The sequence below is a fragment of the Anthonomus grandis genome, chromosome 3 (genome assembly GCF_022605725.1).
Source record: "Anthonomus grandis grandis chromosome 3, icAntGran1.3, whole genome shotgun sequence".
In the NCBI taxonomy this organism is placed as follows: domain Eukaryota; kingdom Metazoa; phylum Arthropoda; class Insecta; order Coleoptera; family Curculionidae; genus Anthonomus; species Anthonomus grandis.
Window position 1 is genome coordinate 12013360 of NC_065548.1, and position 18654 is coordinate 12032013.

The window sequence follows — 18654 nt, forward strand, 5'->3', positions numbered from 1 at the left end:
TTTAGTTTAGTCAACTTTCCACGGCCTTCGTGGGATGACGGTGCCGCCACCGACCCGAAAACCAAACGAACGTGTGTTTTGACGAAACGGAAAACGGGAAAATATGCGCGAAAGTTTTCCCGGTGAATAACCAGTGAAAATGCCCGTATATCGCTTTTTCGCGTGGTTAAAATGGCCTTTACGGATTTAATCGGGTGGTTTTACGTGTGCTGTGTTGTTTTTACCTTGTGTCCGTGGGAAGGAGGCAAGTCGTCACCGTTACCCGTGAAACAATTCAATAGAGGTGCGTACCTAGAATATAGAATGGTGATTTTCTTGATAGAACTTATTCTCTATGGGAATAAACTGGAAATAAATTCTTAATAATTATTAATGAGTTATTAAGGTTATCGACCTGCTCAGCTGTTGATATCCCTTAAGCCATTTAAAAAAAAATTGGCATAACTTAATGCAGTATGAAGCATATTTTTTAAATTTGATTCGCCTGATATTATAGTTTATTTTTAATAATAAATATTTTTGAATGCAAAATATGAAAAAGTAAATGTCAAGGTTAGCAACTTATAAGAAGCACTTTATTTAAAGCATCATAAAAGTAATAAATTATCCTAATACATTATATTAAATAAAATCTTAGATGGTACTAATTATTCTTATGCATTACATAAAACTATTACCAGTTAAACCGAAAAACCAAGAAACTAAGAAACTAAGGTTAGTGACCTGCTCAGCTGTTGATCTCACCCAATACATTTCGAAATATATTTAATATTTTGATTCAAAACTTGAATTCTGAATTTCTCACTGGCTGCTTTTTTAAGGTTATTGTTTGTTGACCCTGTCTGACTAATAAGGAAATGCGGAATTTACGATAGAAAAAAAACTATTAAATCAGCTTGATAAAAAAGGTATGCTATATGATTATTTTTCCTAGAACCTTCCTAATTGCTTTCAGTCTACCTGGAAACAACTCACGTTTTCTAAAATTTAAAACATATTGTATAAAGGATGTTTACAGAATTATCTTGAGTTCTTCTAGGAATATAGGCATGTTTTTTTAAAAAAATTTTTCATTCAAAGTTAGTATGAGTAATTTTGTATGTAGAAATCCTATATATGTGAAAAAAAGTCGATAAAAATTTGCAGAACATTTACTAGCAAATGCTCAAAGGTTTCTCTAATATTTTAGGTATACAGGGCGTTACAAAATTTGGTGCAAATATTTTCACAGCGTATTGTTAGAGTTAAAATAAGCCTTTTTTTCTTATAAACATATGTCCTAAAATACACCCTCTCAGAGCTACAGCCCACGCAAACTGCTTGAAGATAACCGGTTATTTGTAACATTTACTTCTGTTATGCATCAAATCCTTTCAAAATTTGCAAGTTCCCATTTTTCTGAGTCCTTTTAACAAGACCCAATTTTAGGAAAGATTCTGGAAGGCTCACCCTCATGATGGCCCATATTTTATGTTTCCAATCAAAAATTTGAACATCCAGAATACCATCTAATTAGCAATAAAAAAATCTAAAATTATCGTTTCTTAACAACAATTAAAGCAGTCACGGCCCCTTTGGTTTTTTCTCATTTGATACTTTAATCAAAGTTAATAATGATCCCTTTTCGGTTATCACCGATTTTCTCGAATACGCTTAATTATATCGAAAAAACGCAAGAAACAAAAATTTTAGATTTTTTGATGGCTAAATAGATGGTGTTGCTGGATTTTTAATTTTTTTTATCGGAAATATAGGATAAAGGCTATGAGAAGGGTAAGCTCCCCTGAGTCATCACCTAAAATTAGATTTACACTATTTTTGGGATGGAAAATGAAAAGAGCACCCAAAAAACGCGGACATGCAAATTTTCAGAAGATTTGACTAATAACTGTAGTTACGGTTTAAATATGCGTTAGTAAATTGTCGCTCATGAGTAAGATACAGGGTGTTCAAATTTAATTTTTGAATCTATTTTTTCCCTATAGCTCATCAACATAAAAACTGCGGCTTTTGGGGATGAGAAATATGACTTGTTTGTTTCATGTCATAACTTTCTTACTAATACCGCTTTATTAATTGTTATAAAAGTAACTAATAGAATGATGATTTTTAAGAAAAAAAGGTGAATTACTTTTATTTCGGTTAAGCACAGTGTTTTTGAAATATTTGCATGTAAACGTTCTTGTACACTGTTAAAAAATAGTTTACCAATAATAATGAACTGTTTGTTCGTTGTTTGTTCACCAACGAACAAACAGTAATAACTATAGAAGGCCACGCTCTCGAAAACTTCGAGGAATACATATACCTGGGCCACGCTGTCAGACTGGGAAAACAAAACCAAACAGCCAAAATATCCCGGAGAACAAGACTTAGCTGGGCAGCATTCGGAAGACTAGGATACATTTTAAAATCCCAAAGCATCCCAATTAATCTTAAGCGGAAAGTCTACGAGGCTTACATATTACCCGTTACAACGTATGGACTCGAGACGATGACGCTGACAAAGAGGAGCGCAGAAAGACTCAGAACAACCCAGAGAGCCATGGAGCGCGCCATGCTGGGACCTAGCTTACGAGACCACATTAGAAACGATGAGATTCGAAGAAGGACAAAGGTAACGGATGTTATGAGAAGAGTAGCCGAACTAAAATGGAGATGGGCAGGTCACGTTGCAAGGCAAGACCCATTTAGATGGACTAACAAAATCATGCAATGGCGCCCAAGAGCCACAAAAAGAAATGCGGGAAGACCACCAACGTGGTGGCGGGACGACATCCAACGAATAGCAGGGAGAAACTGGCTCCAAACCGCCCTAGATAGACAAACATGGAAAGCACTGGAAGAGGCCTACATTCAGGAGTGGATAGATACAGGCTAGAGAAGAAGAAGAACAAGAATAATGAACAAAATAATGGAAAATATCACTTTAACACAGATGCGCAAAATATTCAATATTTATTTCCAGGCATTTTCTTAATCCTTTTACCAATTAGTGCCTTACTTGGAATAAAATTCTTTGTTTGTTCCTGATAACATTGGTGGAATCATGAATTTTTTGCAATAGTTGCTCTCGTGTGCGGATTTCTTCTGTATAAACTAATGATAAGTCGGGATTTTGAAAAAAGATTAAATGCAATTTATGTAGAACTTTATAAGGAACACAAAAATGGTAAAAGAAATAAGGGATGCCATTTAAAATTTTAAGGGTGGGGGTCAGGCGGTTGTAAGTAACACGACAACAAATGCCTCAAAAATTGTCCCCCTTGACGTGTAAATTGATGTGTTTTACCTAATTTTCATATTATCATTGGTAGAGTCAATATTAAGCGCTGTTCGTTTTCAAATTGTCACCCGGTATATAGAAATATGTATATTTTTAAGAGGCTTCCTTTTTGATTACTTTATGATAACTTTTTAGCTACTTTTACTTTTTCTAGGCAATAAGAAGGGATAAGGCATGAATGATCAGCTATAATTTAGCTGTTTTTACGAAAAATTGGCTTATACATATTCAAATTAAATATAGTTTTGAGCTAAGATTTCTTCACTTACGAAAAATTCTCTATAAAACTAATAATCAATTGATTCAAATCCAAACTGAGTGACAGCATAAATTTTAAGGCAAAATAAAAATCCTACACTCTCCCCTCACTTGTTTATTAAACATCATTCTGTTTTATAATTCCCGGCATGTTTATGACGAATTGGCGTCTATCATCTGAAGATAAAAAGTAAAATTGGTATAAGTTACACACAACAGAGCTTGAGTCTATGTTAAAAATAAATAAATAAAGATTTTTTGACATAGACTCAGACCAAGTTCAAAATTTATTCTACAAAATTGTCACTACCAAAAAAGTACATTAGTTTGATAATTTTTTTCCTGTAAACTTTAAAAAGTATGAAAAACTGTCTCAAAAGTTTATAAAAAATATTTAAAAAAAATAGTATTTTGAAATTATTTTCGAATAAATTCTTCATAAGCAATGCTTAAGCATAATTTAAGCATAACTGATTCGCATTTTTCAGACGACACGATGATTGATGTAACAACTGTATTAACTTAACTGCCATGAGGCTATAGGCCAAGAGGCTATAGGTACTAAACTGAAACTGATATTTGTTTACCTATGTTTTAATAATTCATGTACTAATCTAAACCTTTACGGTTCTACAGTTTACATCGTTCACAAAACTTCTGTTGTATGATAGTATAGCCTCAACCCACTTAGAATTCTGTTCATTTTTGTTATACAATTTGTCGAACTTCAGAGCTATGAGAGCGATCCTAAACTGTCATGGTATTTAATGTTTCTTTACTTGTTTTTAAAGTATAGAAACGATTTAATTCTGATAGAAATAGAAATGATTTAATCCTGATAGAAAAATGTAAAGCTAATAAATTAACTAAAAATATAACTCAATATTGACTTGACTCAATATGAATTTATTAATTTGTCTTATTTTATTAAAAATGGTACTAGTTCAAGTACATTTAAAAATGATTAAAAGAAAATTTATTAAATTTCAATAAGTTTTTATATGCAGCTTTTAGATAAATAAACGTATTCTTTATTTATTTATTTTAATAAATGTAGAGGCAAATAACATATTTTAAAATATTGTTAACAATTATCTATCTTATATATATATTTTTTTTTTCGTTTTGTTTATTCTTAGAATAATTAATAGAGCTTCAAATAACTTGTTTTCTTAAATACGAGATGAGCATTTGCAATAATTTTAATTTGTATATAAAGTTTGTTATTCCAGGAGTGAATTTCAATTTTATTAGTTCTAATTCATTGTAACATAAATTTTTTTAAAACAAAAAGAAATCCCTTTGACCTATAAGTAAATATAGTATAAATGATAAAAAAATGCAAAATTAATAAAAAAACTCAAAATTCAGATTTTAATAGAATATTCATTTAATTTTAGAATACTTTTAATAGAAATAATCGCCAAGTAGCAATGTTTATTTATTTATAACTGACCCTAGGATTAACTGAATTTAGATTAATAGAAAAACAATTAAATTATAAACGAAAATTAAACAGTTTCCTGTAACTTATACTAAATTAAACACATTTATAAATTATAACAAAGTTGTTTTATTGTTCTTGCTTACACTAATGTCTTTGGTAAGCTATTATAAGATTTAATGCTGCCATATAAATGTGATCTTTGTCCTTGTAATATTCTTGAGTATTTTGTTTTCGAGTTTCATGCTTTGATATTTTATAGATATCTTTAGTTGGAGTAAAGTAGTTTTATTGTTGTACTTCTTTAAGCCTTACATGATTAAGGAACAAATTTATATCATTTTGTTGTTTCATAATCATATAAACAGTTTTATTTATATTTACCGTTAATTTATTAAAGCATAGCCAGTTTTAATAAAGAGTCAAGTGGTCATTTGCCAGTTTTTTTTGAGTTCTTTTAAATAGCTACATCTAATTCTAGTACTGTATCATCAACAAATACAAAATATGTTGCTTTTAGTTCCAAATAATTTAAATTCTGTTAGTATTGTAAAGCTCCGAGCACCGACTCGTTTAATTATGTTAATGCATAATTTAATTGTACACGAATTGTCTTTTGTTTATGATATTTTTTGTGTTAAAAGTATGTAAACAAAATAAATACAGTACATTTAAAAATATAGAAAATAAATACATCTTTAGTTACATTTTTAGAATACTTCTAATAAAAATAATCGCCAAGTAGCTATGTTTATTTATTTATAACTGACTCTAAAACAGTGAATATCATTGATACCAGAGCCTAGGATTAAATTTATTGCTTGCAAATTTTATTTGCGAAACATAACTAAAATAATAAGACTATCAAGTAATTTTACACTTAAATTTTAAACCATATCTGTTAGTTTATGGCCCAAAATAAAGCTCAATTAGATTATAACTCCTAATATTTTTAATATTCTTAGGAATACTTAATTAAAATATTCAGATAGCATAAGAATATCCTTAAACTTTCTTTTATGGTACGTTATTAGGATAAACATTGCTGCAATGCGCTATGCTACCCAAATAAGCTCAGAATAATCTTCTTTAATTTTATAGATTACTTCCAGGCTTTTGTGAAATCTATAAGACATTATAAGATTAAAAAAAAAAACTTTAATTAGTGAATTAAAAGTAATATTTGCTGTTTTTTTGACTAAATATTTGGGTTTTTTAGGGATAACAATTTGAGGAAAAAGAGTTTTAACTGTATAATTTACAAAATGTACAGTAGTATATGGATAATTCCTGCTATGGCAAATTTTTAAGTAATATTTATTCTTTTCGCTCAAATATAACTATTTATAATTTTTTTTTAGTAAAAAAGTTATATTATTATAGAACTGGTGCAAGAATTGTTTAAATTTTTATGTTATGGTTTCAAATAGCATATCTCATGGTCACTAAAATATAAATGTTCCCAATACTTTAAACATAATTAAAAAAAAGTTTAGTCTACGTACTATAAATTTCAATATATTCCCTTAGTTTGGAAGTATTCCTCCAGAGAGCAGGATAGGATTAAACATTTTTAGGAAGTTGAAAGAAAACTAGAAAATCTGAAAATAAAAATCACACATTTATATAAAATATTTTATGTGAGTCAGTAATTCCAATTAAGTTTTCACTTGAAAATACGCACTTTCTGGCTAAACATTTTTTCAAAATAACCTTTTTTGCATCGAATATTGAAGATTAAAGACAAAACATAATAAAACATAAATAATATATTATATAGTAGTTGTAAAAATACTATATGTATAGACAGATAAAAATATTGAAAAAGGCACCGGGCCGACGAGATCATCATACTTAACTCCTCTGGACGTCTATTGAGGATATAATATGAAGTTTGGCGTGTCTTTAAATTATAACTATAGATTTTTATAATATTGAGAAAATTATTGAAAAAATCGTGTTGAATCCCTCGAACTTCAACTGACAAAAAAACGGCATCAACAATATTCAATATAACAATAAAAATCGTTTCAATTTACGTGAAAAGCCTCTATTTATTTTTCAATTTTCTTGCTGTGGATTTATTGCATAACAGGGTTACCTACAACCCCTCTAAACAAAAAAAAAACAAATAAAACTAACCAATAACTTTCATCAAACCCAACCGAACCGGAAACCACTCAACAGAACAAACATAAAACACAGACACAACAATGGACTCACACCCGCCAAGTCCGGGGTGGCTAATACTACCCGGAAAACTGACGTAATTTGATTAACTTCATTTTGAAAATGGAAAACCGTAAAACAGGTGTAAAGAAACGCATAAAAAGTATAATAGAAAAATGACGCGGGCTTGCACAATGGAACAAAGTGTTTTTTACGCTCCCGTGCCTTATTTTATGCTCAAAACTGATGGAAAGGGTCTTGAAGGGTGATGTATGTTCGCATTTATGGCAAAACCTTGAAGTTTTATGATGTAATATTATTTGAGTTATTTGAGAAACCCTTTTCCAAGAAGAAAAAATATTTAAAATTATAAAAGACAAACAAATGAGTGATTTAATTTAGTACCACTTAATGAATCATGATGACATTGTCACGTTCCCACCTTGAAGAAACAGTTTCCGTGATTTCGTTAATAATCACGATTTTGCATTATCATCAAAAAAGGTTTTCAGCTTTAATTCAAGGTTAAGGCATCTGTTGTTGGTTAAAAGTAATCATCATCAATTTTAATGATGTAGCATTAAAAGTTAATATTTTTTTAACTGCTTACTTTAAAGATAAAATTTATCCTACGCGGACCTGGTGTTGCTAAACCATACAAGAATTTAATACGAAATAGCTAAGCGAAGCAAGTCTCGCTAATCGGGATGATTTATATGGGGAGACTCCATAACAGGCGAACTTTTAGGGCCAAGAAAGCATTTCGCTTGGCTTATGTCACTTTTATTGATCACCTCTATTTTGAATGAAACCAACGAGATCAAAGAGGGAGACAATTATAGGATTTATTTAGTAAATTGAATAAGTAAATCTAAAATAAATAAATAAAACACATTAAGCGACCAACCATTTTACTTGATTGATTTTCTCCTTATGGCTCAAGCCATATAGGCAGCACCTCTATTTATTGCCTCACATTAACTTTTGTGGATTTTTATATAATTTTATACTAAATTCTGATATGCAGTTTCTCCTTCATTAATCTGAGAATTTGAAACTCTATATAAAAAAAATCGTTATTTCTAATTATGTCAAAATATATATATATACATCATTTACGAACACAACACAAAATGAAATGGCGTTAAAACCAGACAAATAAATATAAAAAAATATCTTTACAATACCAAATTTAAACTCAAATTTATAATACTTTATTATCAGAGAATATATAATTCTATTGAAAAAAAAGCAAGGATTTAAAAAATTCTAAATGAGTAATATCTTAAATTATAGAGAAGTTCAATAACAAATGACAAACAGATTGTATAACAAACCACCATAAATATTAAACTATAAATTGAGACAATACAAAAATATTACAAGACAAGTACATAGCTATAAATAATAGACAGTAATAATTTATCATAATTTAACATGCAAGTGTGGATTTTGTCAGTTTGCTGATATGTATAGTAAATTTTTTATTTACCTAGTATTCTTACATTAAGGTCTTATGCTAAGCGGCTGTTGTTTGTTTCAAGTGCGTCAATCAAGCACACTTAACAGACTTAGAACCAACGGCATTAAGAATTATCAGTATCTAAGGGTTTACATACTGTGAGGCCGTGCTTTCATGCAATGTATAGTTAGTTATATACAGGGTTTCAATTTGAAAAATTTCAAGTCAAATATCTCTGAAATTAAAGCAGTTCGAAAAGCGTAATTTCGTACAAGTGGTATAACTACAATCACTATATTTTGGTTACAGGGTGAGTCACTCCTTGGTCCTGATGCACTCCAAATCCAGAATTTTAAATGACACTACCCCTTTTGTTTTACCTTTAAATAAAAAAGTTTGTTTATTAAGTTGGAATGCAGGTTCTACATCGTACCAGAAAGTAGATGTTTTTTTTTTTTATAGGTTCTGTAATTAAACACAAGTGTAGATACTGCAGTGATGAAAATCCGCATGTTTTCAGGGAAGGACCCACACAGCATCTAGAAAAAATCAATGTGGGCGGGAATATTGGGTGATACTATTGTCGCGCCTCGATTTATTAATGGTAACCTTAATGTCTAAACTTACTTGGAAATGTTGGAAACCTCGATTCAACCTAAAATTATTGAAGAAATCGATAATCAGTTGGAAATTCATGGGGGTAGAAACTTAAATAATAATAATAATAATAATAATAATGATAATAATAATAAAGGTCTTTTTATTTAGGAAAAAAATACAATTACAAAGTTAATAGTTTAAAGGCGAGATTCACCGCACAAAGACTCAGAAATCTAAATGCCTGTTCTTTCATCTAACCGAATTATCTATACTAAACTAAGTTTCAAAATAGGAATAATATAAACGCTATAAATTATAAAGAGTATATTAACCAGCAACAAAAAAAGAAAAAAAAGAAACAAATTCATCCCCGCAAACAAAACACATCACAAAGCAAAAGATACAGTCTGTTATATGTATGTATATCATAGTATATAGTCTATTGCATGAATTGTTTTTGTTCTCATCATCGGAATAGAGAAAAGAAAGTAAAAAAAAAAACGAAACTGAAGATTTATTAAATTTTCAACAAGATGGAGCACCACCCCACTATGTTCTTCCTGTGAGATAATTTTTACCAATTTTATTCAATGGAGTGACCGGCACAATCACCAGATCTAACACTCCTTGACTTTTTTCTCCCCTAAAAAGTCTCACCTAAAAGTCACCTAAAAAAAGTTATTTAAAACGCAACTAGCTTGATGATTTGCGGCGACGAATTATTACAAAATGGGCATCTATTCCAAGAGAAGTGTTTCAAAATGTGAGAAAGGGCCGGAAAATGTGAGAGTGGCCGGCACAATCACCGGATCTAACACTCCTTGACTTTTTTCTCTAGGGTCACCTAAAAAATGTTATTTAAAACGCAACTAGCTTGATGATTTGCGGCAACGGATTATTACAAAATGAGCATCTATTTTAAGAGAAGTGTTTCAAAATGTGAGAAATGAGCTTGAAAGTAGATTATATTTGTTTAGCCCATAAAAACAAACTTTATTTTATTAAACTTATACCATTCTTTGACCATATATAAAGCATATATAAAGTTTAGGAAAAATTCTTATACAGGTAAATACTACTACAAAAGACCGTTAATTTTAGGTATCACAAAAAAGGTAGTGCTATTTAAAATTTTGGAGTTAGTGGTTGTATTTCCTTCTACCTGTATAGCATTTAAAAGAACTCAAAGAGACCTACGTAACTAGAGAAAACATAAAAAACTCCAAGCTTCAGTCGCGAAACATGTAACCTGATTGACACATAAAAAGATGTTTTGAGACTTGGAGTTTTTTATGTTTTCTCTGTATTTGTACCAAATTGCGCTTTTTTAACTTTTTCAGTTTCAGAGATATTTGCATTGAAAGTTTTAAAATTGACACTATTTATATGTATAGCGTAGTTTTTTTTTTAAGTTTACATATAATATTTATATATACATTGGTATTTTCTTTTTTCAGGATGAGTTTATTTTTTGTGAACCAATTATTTTATCAATAAAGTGTCTTCCTTTGCTTACAATTTCTTTGAAGTTTACTGCACCTATTGTTAAATTTGTGTCTTTACAAAAAATTTACTATTTTCTGTTTGACTATCTGCTATGGAGAAAAGATGATTAACTAAAGTTATGAATAAAATAGGACACAATATACTACCCTGTGTCATATCTAACTTATTACGTATTATTTTAGACCTATCCATTTTTCTCTCTTTCCTCTCTATTTGTACAGTTTGTTTTCTGCTAATCATCATAAGAATAAAACTGCTTCAAAGCATTTCCTGTTACAACATATAATTCAAGTTTTCTCATAGATAGCTCCTTATCGATACAGTAGACAGCTTTTGACAGCCTTTGACAGATCCAAGCTAAAGCCAAGCATCAAATGATTCCACCACTTTAAGTCAATAATGTTTTTGGAAATTGCCCAATGAACATTTAAATAGTAATATTATATGTTATTAAAAAATATCAATAATAATGTATAACAAATCCTTATAAATAGCATTGAATGAAATCAAAATTATTATAAAAAAATCGATCAAAAAATTCACTTCTTTTTTTGCTTGAGGTTTTTTTTGTCTAGAAACTTTTGTTGTTTAGAAATGGGTCGATCTGAATAAACTTGAAAAGCAACTAAGAATATTTTTTCAAAATTTGCCACATTAAATATTTTGCATATATGAACATTACGCAAATCAAGAATTCACGTGCCTTAATGCTTGTATGAAAGCTTTCTTGATCCAAAAGAAAAAGCAGATCGTATATGTAACCTTCAGTGTTATTATGGCTGTTTTTGTAAAAGGGAATATCCTCGTTTAGGTGTTCAATGCATTACACGAGAGAAGTGTTTCAGGTGGTTTTAATAGATTTAAAAACATCGAATTATTGTTAAGTCATAAAAAAAAATTGCTGAATAATAATAACAATTATTTCATTAATACCTAACTGTATATATTTAAAAAGAATACAAGTAACGCAAATAAAACATATGAAATCATATCTCTGTCAGACTTTTGTACTAATTTTTAATCTTATTCCACACAGTCACTTTAAATGTTTTCCTGGTATCTGAAGCCATTACTTTTAGATACATTTTCCATGTTCTTTTAAGCATTTGAAGTCATTTGCAATTATTTCTGCTAATAAAGTTTTTGGAATTTTTCAAATTAACATTCACATAGATGTACTATTTATTGAAAGATATAATAGTTATTTCTCCATGGAAAAAAATCCCTAATGCCAAAAGAAACAGTCCAAAAAAAGCTTCTTATATGCAATTTTTACACCTATATTACTTCGAACCCAACCCCGAGATTAAAAATCACATAAAAATCTCACGCCGTATGTATGTATGTATCTATACTCTATAGGCTCAGATTCAACTCGACGCCTTCCCTATATAACCCGATTTATAGATACTGGATCCCATACACACTCCATTCCCGTCCTATCTTGTGACAGTTTATCTTCTCTCCTGGCTTCCTGTTATTATCCTGCAGGAGTCCTATTTCTATATTCAGTTCGAAAAAGGGGATGGGGAAGGGCGGCAGCACCCTATTGTTTGTGTGGGGGGAACGGACCGGTAAATAGGAGTTTAAATGGAGTTTGGAGTATTAGAGAACGTATAAGCGCATACTATATGGGCATTTTTGATATAAAACAAAGTTAATTCAGTTTTTAATTTTTGTGTAGTGGTCTCATAAGTCATGGTCCAAAGTAAAAGATGTATTAAAGGACTAAAATAGGATCAAAGAATTTTCAAATCAAAGTTGGCCAAAAACGTTATTATTTTCTTTATTAAAAAATAGAGTAGATAATCTAAGTGTAATGGAAAGTCATCTTACAATTCAACAAATGCATAAATTAGATATAAGATAGCAATATATGAATGGAACTTAAATTTTTCACCACGTTTTTTTGACACTGAAGTTTTGATATCTGAATCTTTTCAAAATTATGTTTCTTTTACGTATTTTACCCAATTAAACTAAAAAAAATATAATTTTATTACCACCACATGAAATCCTACAAAAACAATATTTCATTACTATCCTTTATGCTATTGCAGATAAGGATAAAAAAGTTTTCATTTCTTTGAAATTGAAAATTGTATTTACCTTTTTTCTAACATATCATGGTTTGTTTCAATATTACGGTGTAGATATTCTGGGAATTGCGTTTTCCTTCTGTAGCTTACCTAAATATAATAAAAAACATAATTTTATCTTTATTTTTTTTGATATCTAAACTGAGATGAGGATATACATATAAACGAAAATTAAACTTTTTGCTTTTTTTACATCACTATTTCATTTCGAATTTACGGCCTGGAACTTCTGTAAATTATATTTTTTACGCATAACTTCTGCATTCACATTAAAGAAAACACAATTTTGTTCGGTCTTACTCTTTAAGAACCAAGTTCTTAAGTTTTAAGCCGTAATATTGTCCTTCTTCTTGTTGGTCTTCTGCCATAAACTTCCTCTGGAAGAACGAACTTCATGATATTTGCTTTCGTTCCTCATAGTATGTCCAAGGTACTCAAGTTTTCTTCTCTTAATGGTGTTCATTGCTTCCAAGTCCCTTTTCACTTTCTCAAATACTGCCTTGCTGTCACTATCTTCAGCCATAATATTAGGTTACTCTTATAAAGTCACATTTTTATATTTCGACCAAAACCCGAGTTGGTTCATGCTATTTATTGGTGTCTGACTCCACTTTCTTTATTCATAAATCATCAATCATATATATACAATACAGGGAGGGTCACGATACCTATCATTCCTTACTGCTTCTCAATTTTTACTTTAGGATCTTTACACATGACGAGTTTTGCTTTATGTTATTGTTGTTAGGAATTCTGATTCTATTTTTGTCAAAGATATAAAACTAAGGGAATGAGAGCACTTTGAAAATCCTGAAAAAGACGTTTTCGACGTCCGGTTTTGAGGCCAAAAATGGGCAACAAAAATGCCTTGCGGATGGCCTCGTTGGATTCAGAACGACGAAACTAAGACAAAACCATTGAAATTTTTTCGATAGCTCCCATAGAAGCCGAGATATCGATATTCAAAGTTTGGAATTTTTCATTTTTCGGGTATACCCCCCGTATCGAATTTTTTCACCAAAAATTAATTTTTTTCGAAATCAAACTAAGTATACCAGCGTCTTATTTGGGTCACCTTGATTACGAAAAATTTTTCATTTTTCGGGTATACCCCCCCGTATCGAATTTTTTCACCAAAAATTGATTTTTTTCGAAATCAAACTAAGTATACCAGCGTCTTATTTGGGTCACCTAGATTACGAAAACACCGGGTTATAACAGGACCCGAGCAGAACTAAGGGAATGAGAGCACTTTAAAAATCCTGAAAAAGTCGTTTTCGATGTCCGTTTTTGAGGCCAAAAATGGGCATCAAAAATGCCATATCTCGGCTATCGTAAAAGCTACGACCTTGCGGATGGTCTCGTTGGATTCAGAACGACGAAACTAAAACAAAACCGTTGGAATTTTTCCGACAGCTCCCATAGAAGCTGAGATATCGATATTCAAAGTTTGGAATTTTTCATTTTTCGGGTATACCCCCCCGTATCGAATTTTTTCACCAAAAATTGATTTTTTTCGAAATCAAACTAAGTATACCAGCGTCTTATTTGGGTCACCTAGATTACGAAAACACCGGGTTATAACAGGATCCGAGCAGAACTAAGGGAATGAGAGCACTTTAAAAATCCTGAAAAAGTCGTTTTCGATGTCCGTTTTTGAGGCCAAAAATGGGCATCAAAAATGCCATATCTCGGCTATCGTAAAAGCTACGACCTTGCGGATGGCCTCGTTGGATTTAGAACGACGAAACTAAAACAAAACCGTTGGAATTTTTCCGATAGCTCCCATAGAAGCCGAGATATCGATATTCAAAGTTTGGAATTTTTAATTTTTCGGGTATACCCCCCCGTATCGAATTTTTTCACCAAAAATTGATTTTTTTCGAAATCAAACTAAGTATACCAGCGTCTTATTTGGGTCACCTAGATTACGAAAACACCGGGTTATAACAGGATCCGAGCAGAACTAAGGGAATGAGAGCACTTTGAAAATCCTGAAAAAGTCGTTTTCGACGTCCGTTTTTGAGGCCAAAAATGGGCATCAAAAATGCCATATCTCGGCTATCGTAAAAGCTTTGACCTTGCGGATAGTCTCGTTGGATTCAGAACGACGAAACTAAGACAAAACCATTGGAATTTTCCCGATAGCTCCCATAGAAGCCGAGATATCGACCTTCAAAGTTTGGAATTTTTCATTTTTTGGCTATACCCCCCCGTATCGAATGTTTTCACCAAAAATTGATTTTTTTCGAAATCAAACTAAGTATACCAGCGTCTTATTTGGGTCACCTAGATTACGAATTCACCGGGTTATAACAGGATCCGAGCAGAACTAAGGGAATGAGAGCACTTTGAAAATCCTGAAAAAGTCGTTTTCGACGTCCGTTTTTGAGGCCAAAAATGGGCATCAAAAATGCCACATCTCAGCTATTAGAAGAGCAACGACCTTGCGGATGGTTTCGTTCGATTCAGAACGATGAAACTAAGACAAAACCGTTGGAATTTTCCTGATAGCTCCCATAGAAGCCGAGATATCGACCTTCAAAGTTTGAAATTTTTAATTTTTCGGGTATACCCCCCGTATCGAATTTTTTCACCAAAAATTGATTTTTTTCGAAATCAAACTAAGTATACCAGCATACAATAACTTTTAAAAATCAATAATTTTCCTAATGTTAGAGATGATTTTCAGTATCAATAAATTTACTGTGAAACGAAAACGTCAAAAAGGCCAAATTACATGCAAGTTTTTTGACATGCAAATTTCATGTAAAATAACAAATTTTTCATTTAACTAAAGTACCCTTTTCAATCATATTTCATTTTAATATTTTTTTATGACTCTTCATATATATATATATATATATATATATATATCCAGAAACTCGGTTGTTTTTCAGAAACTTTATTTTTCATCATTACGCCTTTTCCCATTTTTCTTCGTGAAAGCCCACTTAAGTGGAGGGATATAGAGCGGAGCTTAAAATTTGTTATAATAACGATATACGAGTTTATTTCTGATTCGGTGGCGGAGTGGAGTGTATATGAGAAAATTTATTTAGTTATAGCCGAAAAGAGAGATAAGTGAGTTAAGGTTGAGGAAATGCGTATTTCAGTTTGATATTGAAGGAAATTTTTATTAAGGCACTTTTTACCGTAATTCGTTTATATAAAAAAGCACATTTATTCAGCAAATCCAACAATAAACTATAAGGATTTCGTGCAATTTTACTTCGAAAAGTGTAAATTCGCTTTAAAACAGAAACAAGAAGTAATGGCTGCAGATATGTATCTTAGCAGGGGCAAGTTATCTGTTTCAGTATAAATTTGGGTTTGTTCTAACCAGCTCAGTATTCCCGGCAGAAACTTGCGAATTTACAGCTACGAAAGTGGCCGAGAACATCTTGGCAATTTATGGGGCTATGTATATATTCTTGGGCTATGATAGCTTTGGGTTTCGAGCTATGTCTACGTTATTAGCTGAAATTTGAAATTAGTTCAGTTTGGATGATTTGAGGGGTTTGTAGTTAACTTTAAATATTATCACTTGCTTGTAGTTACAATAACAAATTTACCAAAGCTATGTACTATGGCTATGTAATTTTACAACTCGATTAGCCGTTAAATAAGACTATAGTAGTCGTACCCATTTAAGTTATGCTTTAATAAAATTATGTTTGAGATGCAATTTTGATATTTTTGCTAATTATTTCATTTCCAGGAAGTTTTCTTGACGAAGAAATGTTAATTTTAATTCCAATTATAACGAAGAAATGAGAAAAATTCCTATTTAAAAATCCTCTGTTGTACTTCTCTTATTAATTAATAACTATCTCTAATTTTATTTCGTTCTTATGTAGTGAAATAAACAACATTTAATTATATTTTGCTTAATGTAATGATTGTCATAGATAACCTCTGTAAATAATTTCAATATTTTTATCTAATACGTCTTTTAAGGTTTCAGTTAATTCATTTTTAGAAAGGCAACTGTTTTGATTGTTATTTGGAATATTTTGCTTCACTGAAAAGTTAATTATATGAAAAGCTCAGGATTGGCGTTTTCTGAAATTTGAATTTTGAATGTACTGAGACGAAACGATTTAATTTAAATATACTAAAATGAACCCAATATAAAATCTGATAAGCTATTGAACAACCCAACAAATACTTACCTAAAATGTCAATTATACTTACCGATTTTCTTTACATAGGTTTAGGAAATCTGCAAACAAATACCCCAGGCCTGGGGTAGTAAGAGATTAAGCCTTTTCCGGCTCCTACCTACTAAAACCCTTCCTTCGTGTCAATTATTCAGAGAGCACACTGGTTACATGTTAAGTCAAATTTTCAGGGTGAAAGCACCCTGGTAACATGCTTTATTAATATTTTTTTCTTTTCTTTCTTTATTTTTTTCTTTTCCTCTCGTATTTTCTGCGACTGCTATAAAAAGTAGGGTCTTTTATAACCTACCGTTATTTTTTACTTCATAGGGGAGTAAAAAATTATAAGAACTATAATATTATATTATTATAATATTATTAATATAAATGAACAAAACATAGTTAAACGTACATTATATTAACATTTATAATATTTTTTTTCCGATAATACCAAACTTTCTCTAACTGTTTTTTACAAAAAAAAGATTATAAGAGTAGAAATTGCTACACAATCACATCCAGTTCTAAAAATTAAATTTCAGTTCCAATAAAAAACAGATATTTTAAATTCACATAAAGAAAACCTATTTCCGGGATTTAATGGAACATAAATAGTGATGAAACATAAATGGAACATAAATAGCGATATTTTGGCTCTATATAAATTTCATTTTTTGTTTTAACTGCATTTTTTTCAAAATCCAAACGATAACAGTTTTTAATAATAAAAAATTAGAAACACAATAAATAAATATGATTTTATCACCTGATTAGCCGTTAATTAATACTATGATAATCGTATCCATTTAAGTTATGCTGTTAGTAACACAAAGTTATGTTTCCTGCGTATTCTTAATATCGTTGCTAATTATATTCTTTTACAATCAGTTAAAGAAAGAAATATTATTTGTTTTTTATGCATCGAAATGAAAAAGTTTATTTTTATAGCAAAAAATTTTACATTTTCGTAGAAAACTCTCTCTAAACAATTTCGATATTTTTTTTTAACGATTCGTTTATTAAAACTATGATTACTTTTTAACAGACTTTTCGCTCTCATAAAATTAAGCTTCTCACCCAAGCCAAATTTTATGTTAATTATAATTTTTTTATCATGTTATTATATGAACCTATATTAAAACCAGTTATAAAATAAAATGTTAATTTCTCACAATGATAGTTTAGAAACATGGAAACAAATGATTAAATTTATATATAGTAAATTAAATCTGATGAACTCTCAAAAAAATCGTGTGATGCGAAAAATGCTCTGCTGTTTTACTTTAAATTGCGTTATTAAATAAATAGAATTTATTAAAAAAATATAAATGAATTAAATTACTGTTAAAAAAAAGATAATTAAGTTTTAGAAGAACATAAAGAGCAAAATGAAATTTTTTTCATTTTATTAAAAAAGTTTGTTTCATGTGATATTTATGTCGTTTTATTTTCATTAAATAAAAATATAATTTAAGACAGAAAAAAAGGGAATGTTTGATTCTCATTAAGTTCTATTTTGGGGCTTAATTGTTTTGACTTAATTATTTTCCAAATTTTCACATTTTTGCGGAATGGTTTTTTTCTCCTCAAATGATGATTCATGGTTGAAAGAATCATTCTTTTGACTAACTCTAAAAAAATACAAAAAGCATAAATATTTAAAAAAA

The 18654-nt window shown here is 30.2% G+C and overlaps 1 protein-coding gene across 1 annotated transcript in view; it reads left to right on the plus strand.

Annotated features, from left to right (window-relative positions):
* Positions 1 to 18654, plus strand: part of LOC126733859 (disintegrin and metalloproteinase domain-containing protein 10-like) — a 213734-nt gene continuing 195080 nt past the window's right edge. The window contains 1 exon segment of the mRNA XM_050437279.1: positions 1 to 283. Coding sequence (XP_050293236.1) covers positions 172 to 283 — 112 coding nt within the window. The 5' untranslated portion in view covers positions 1 to 171.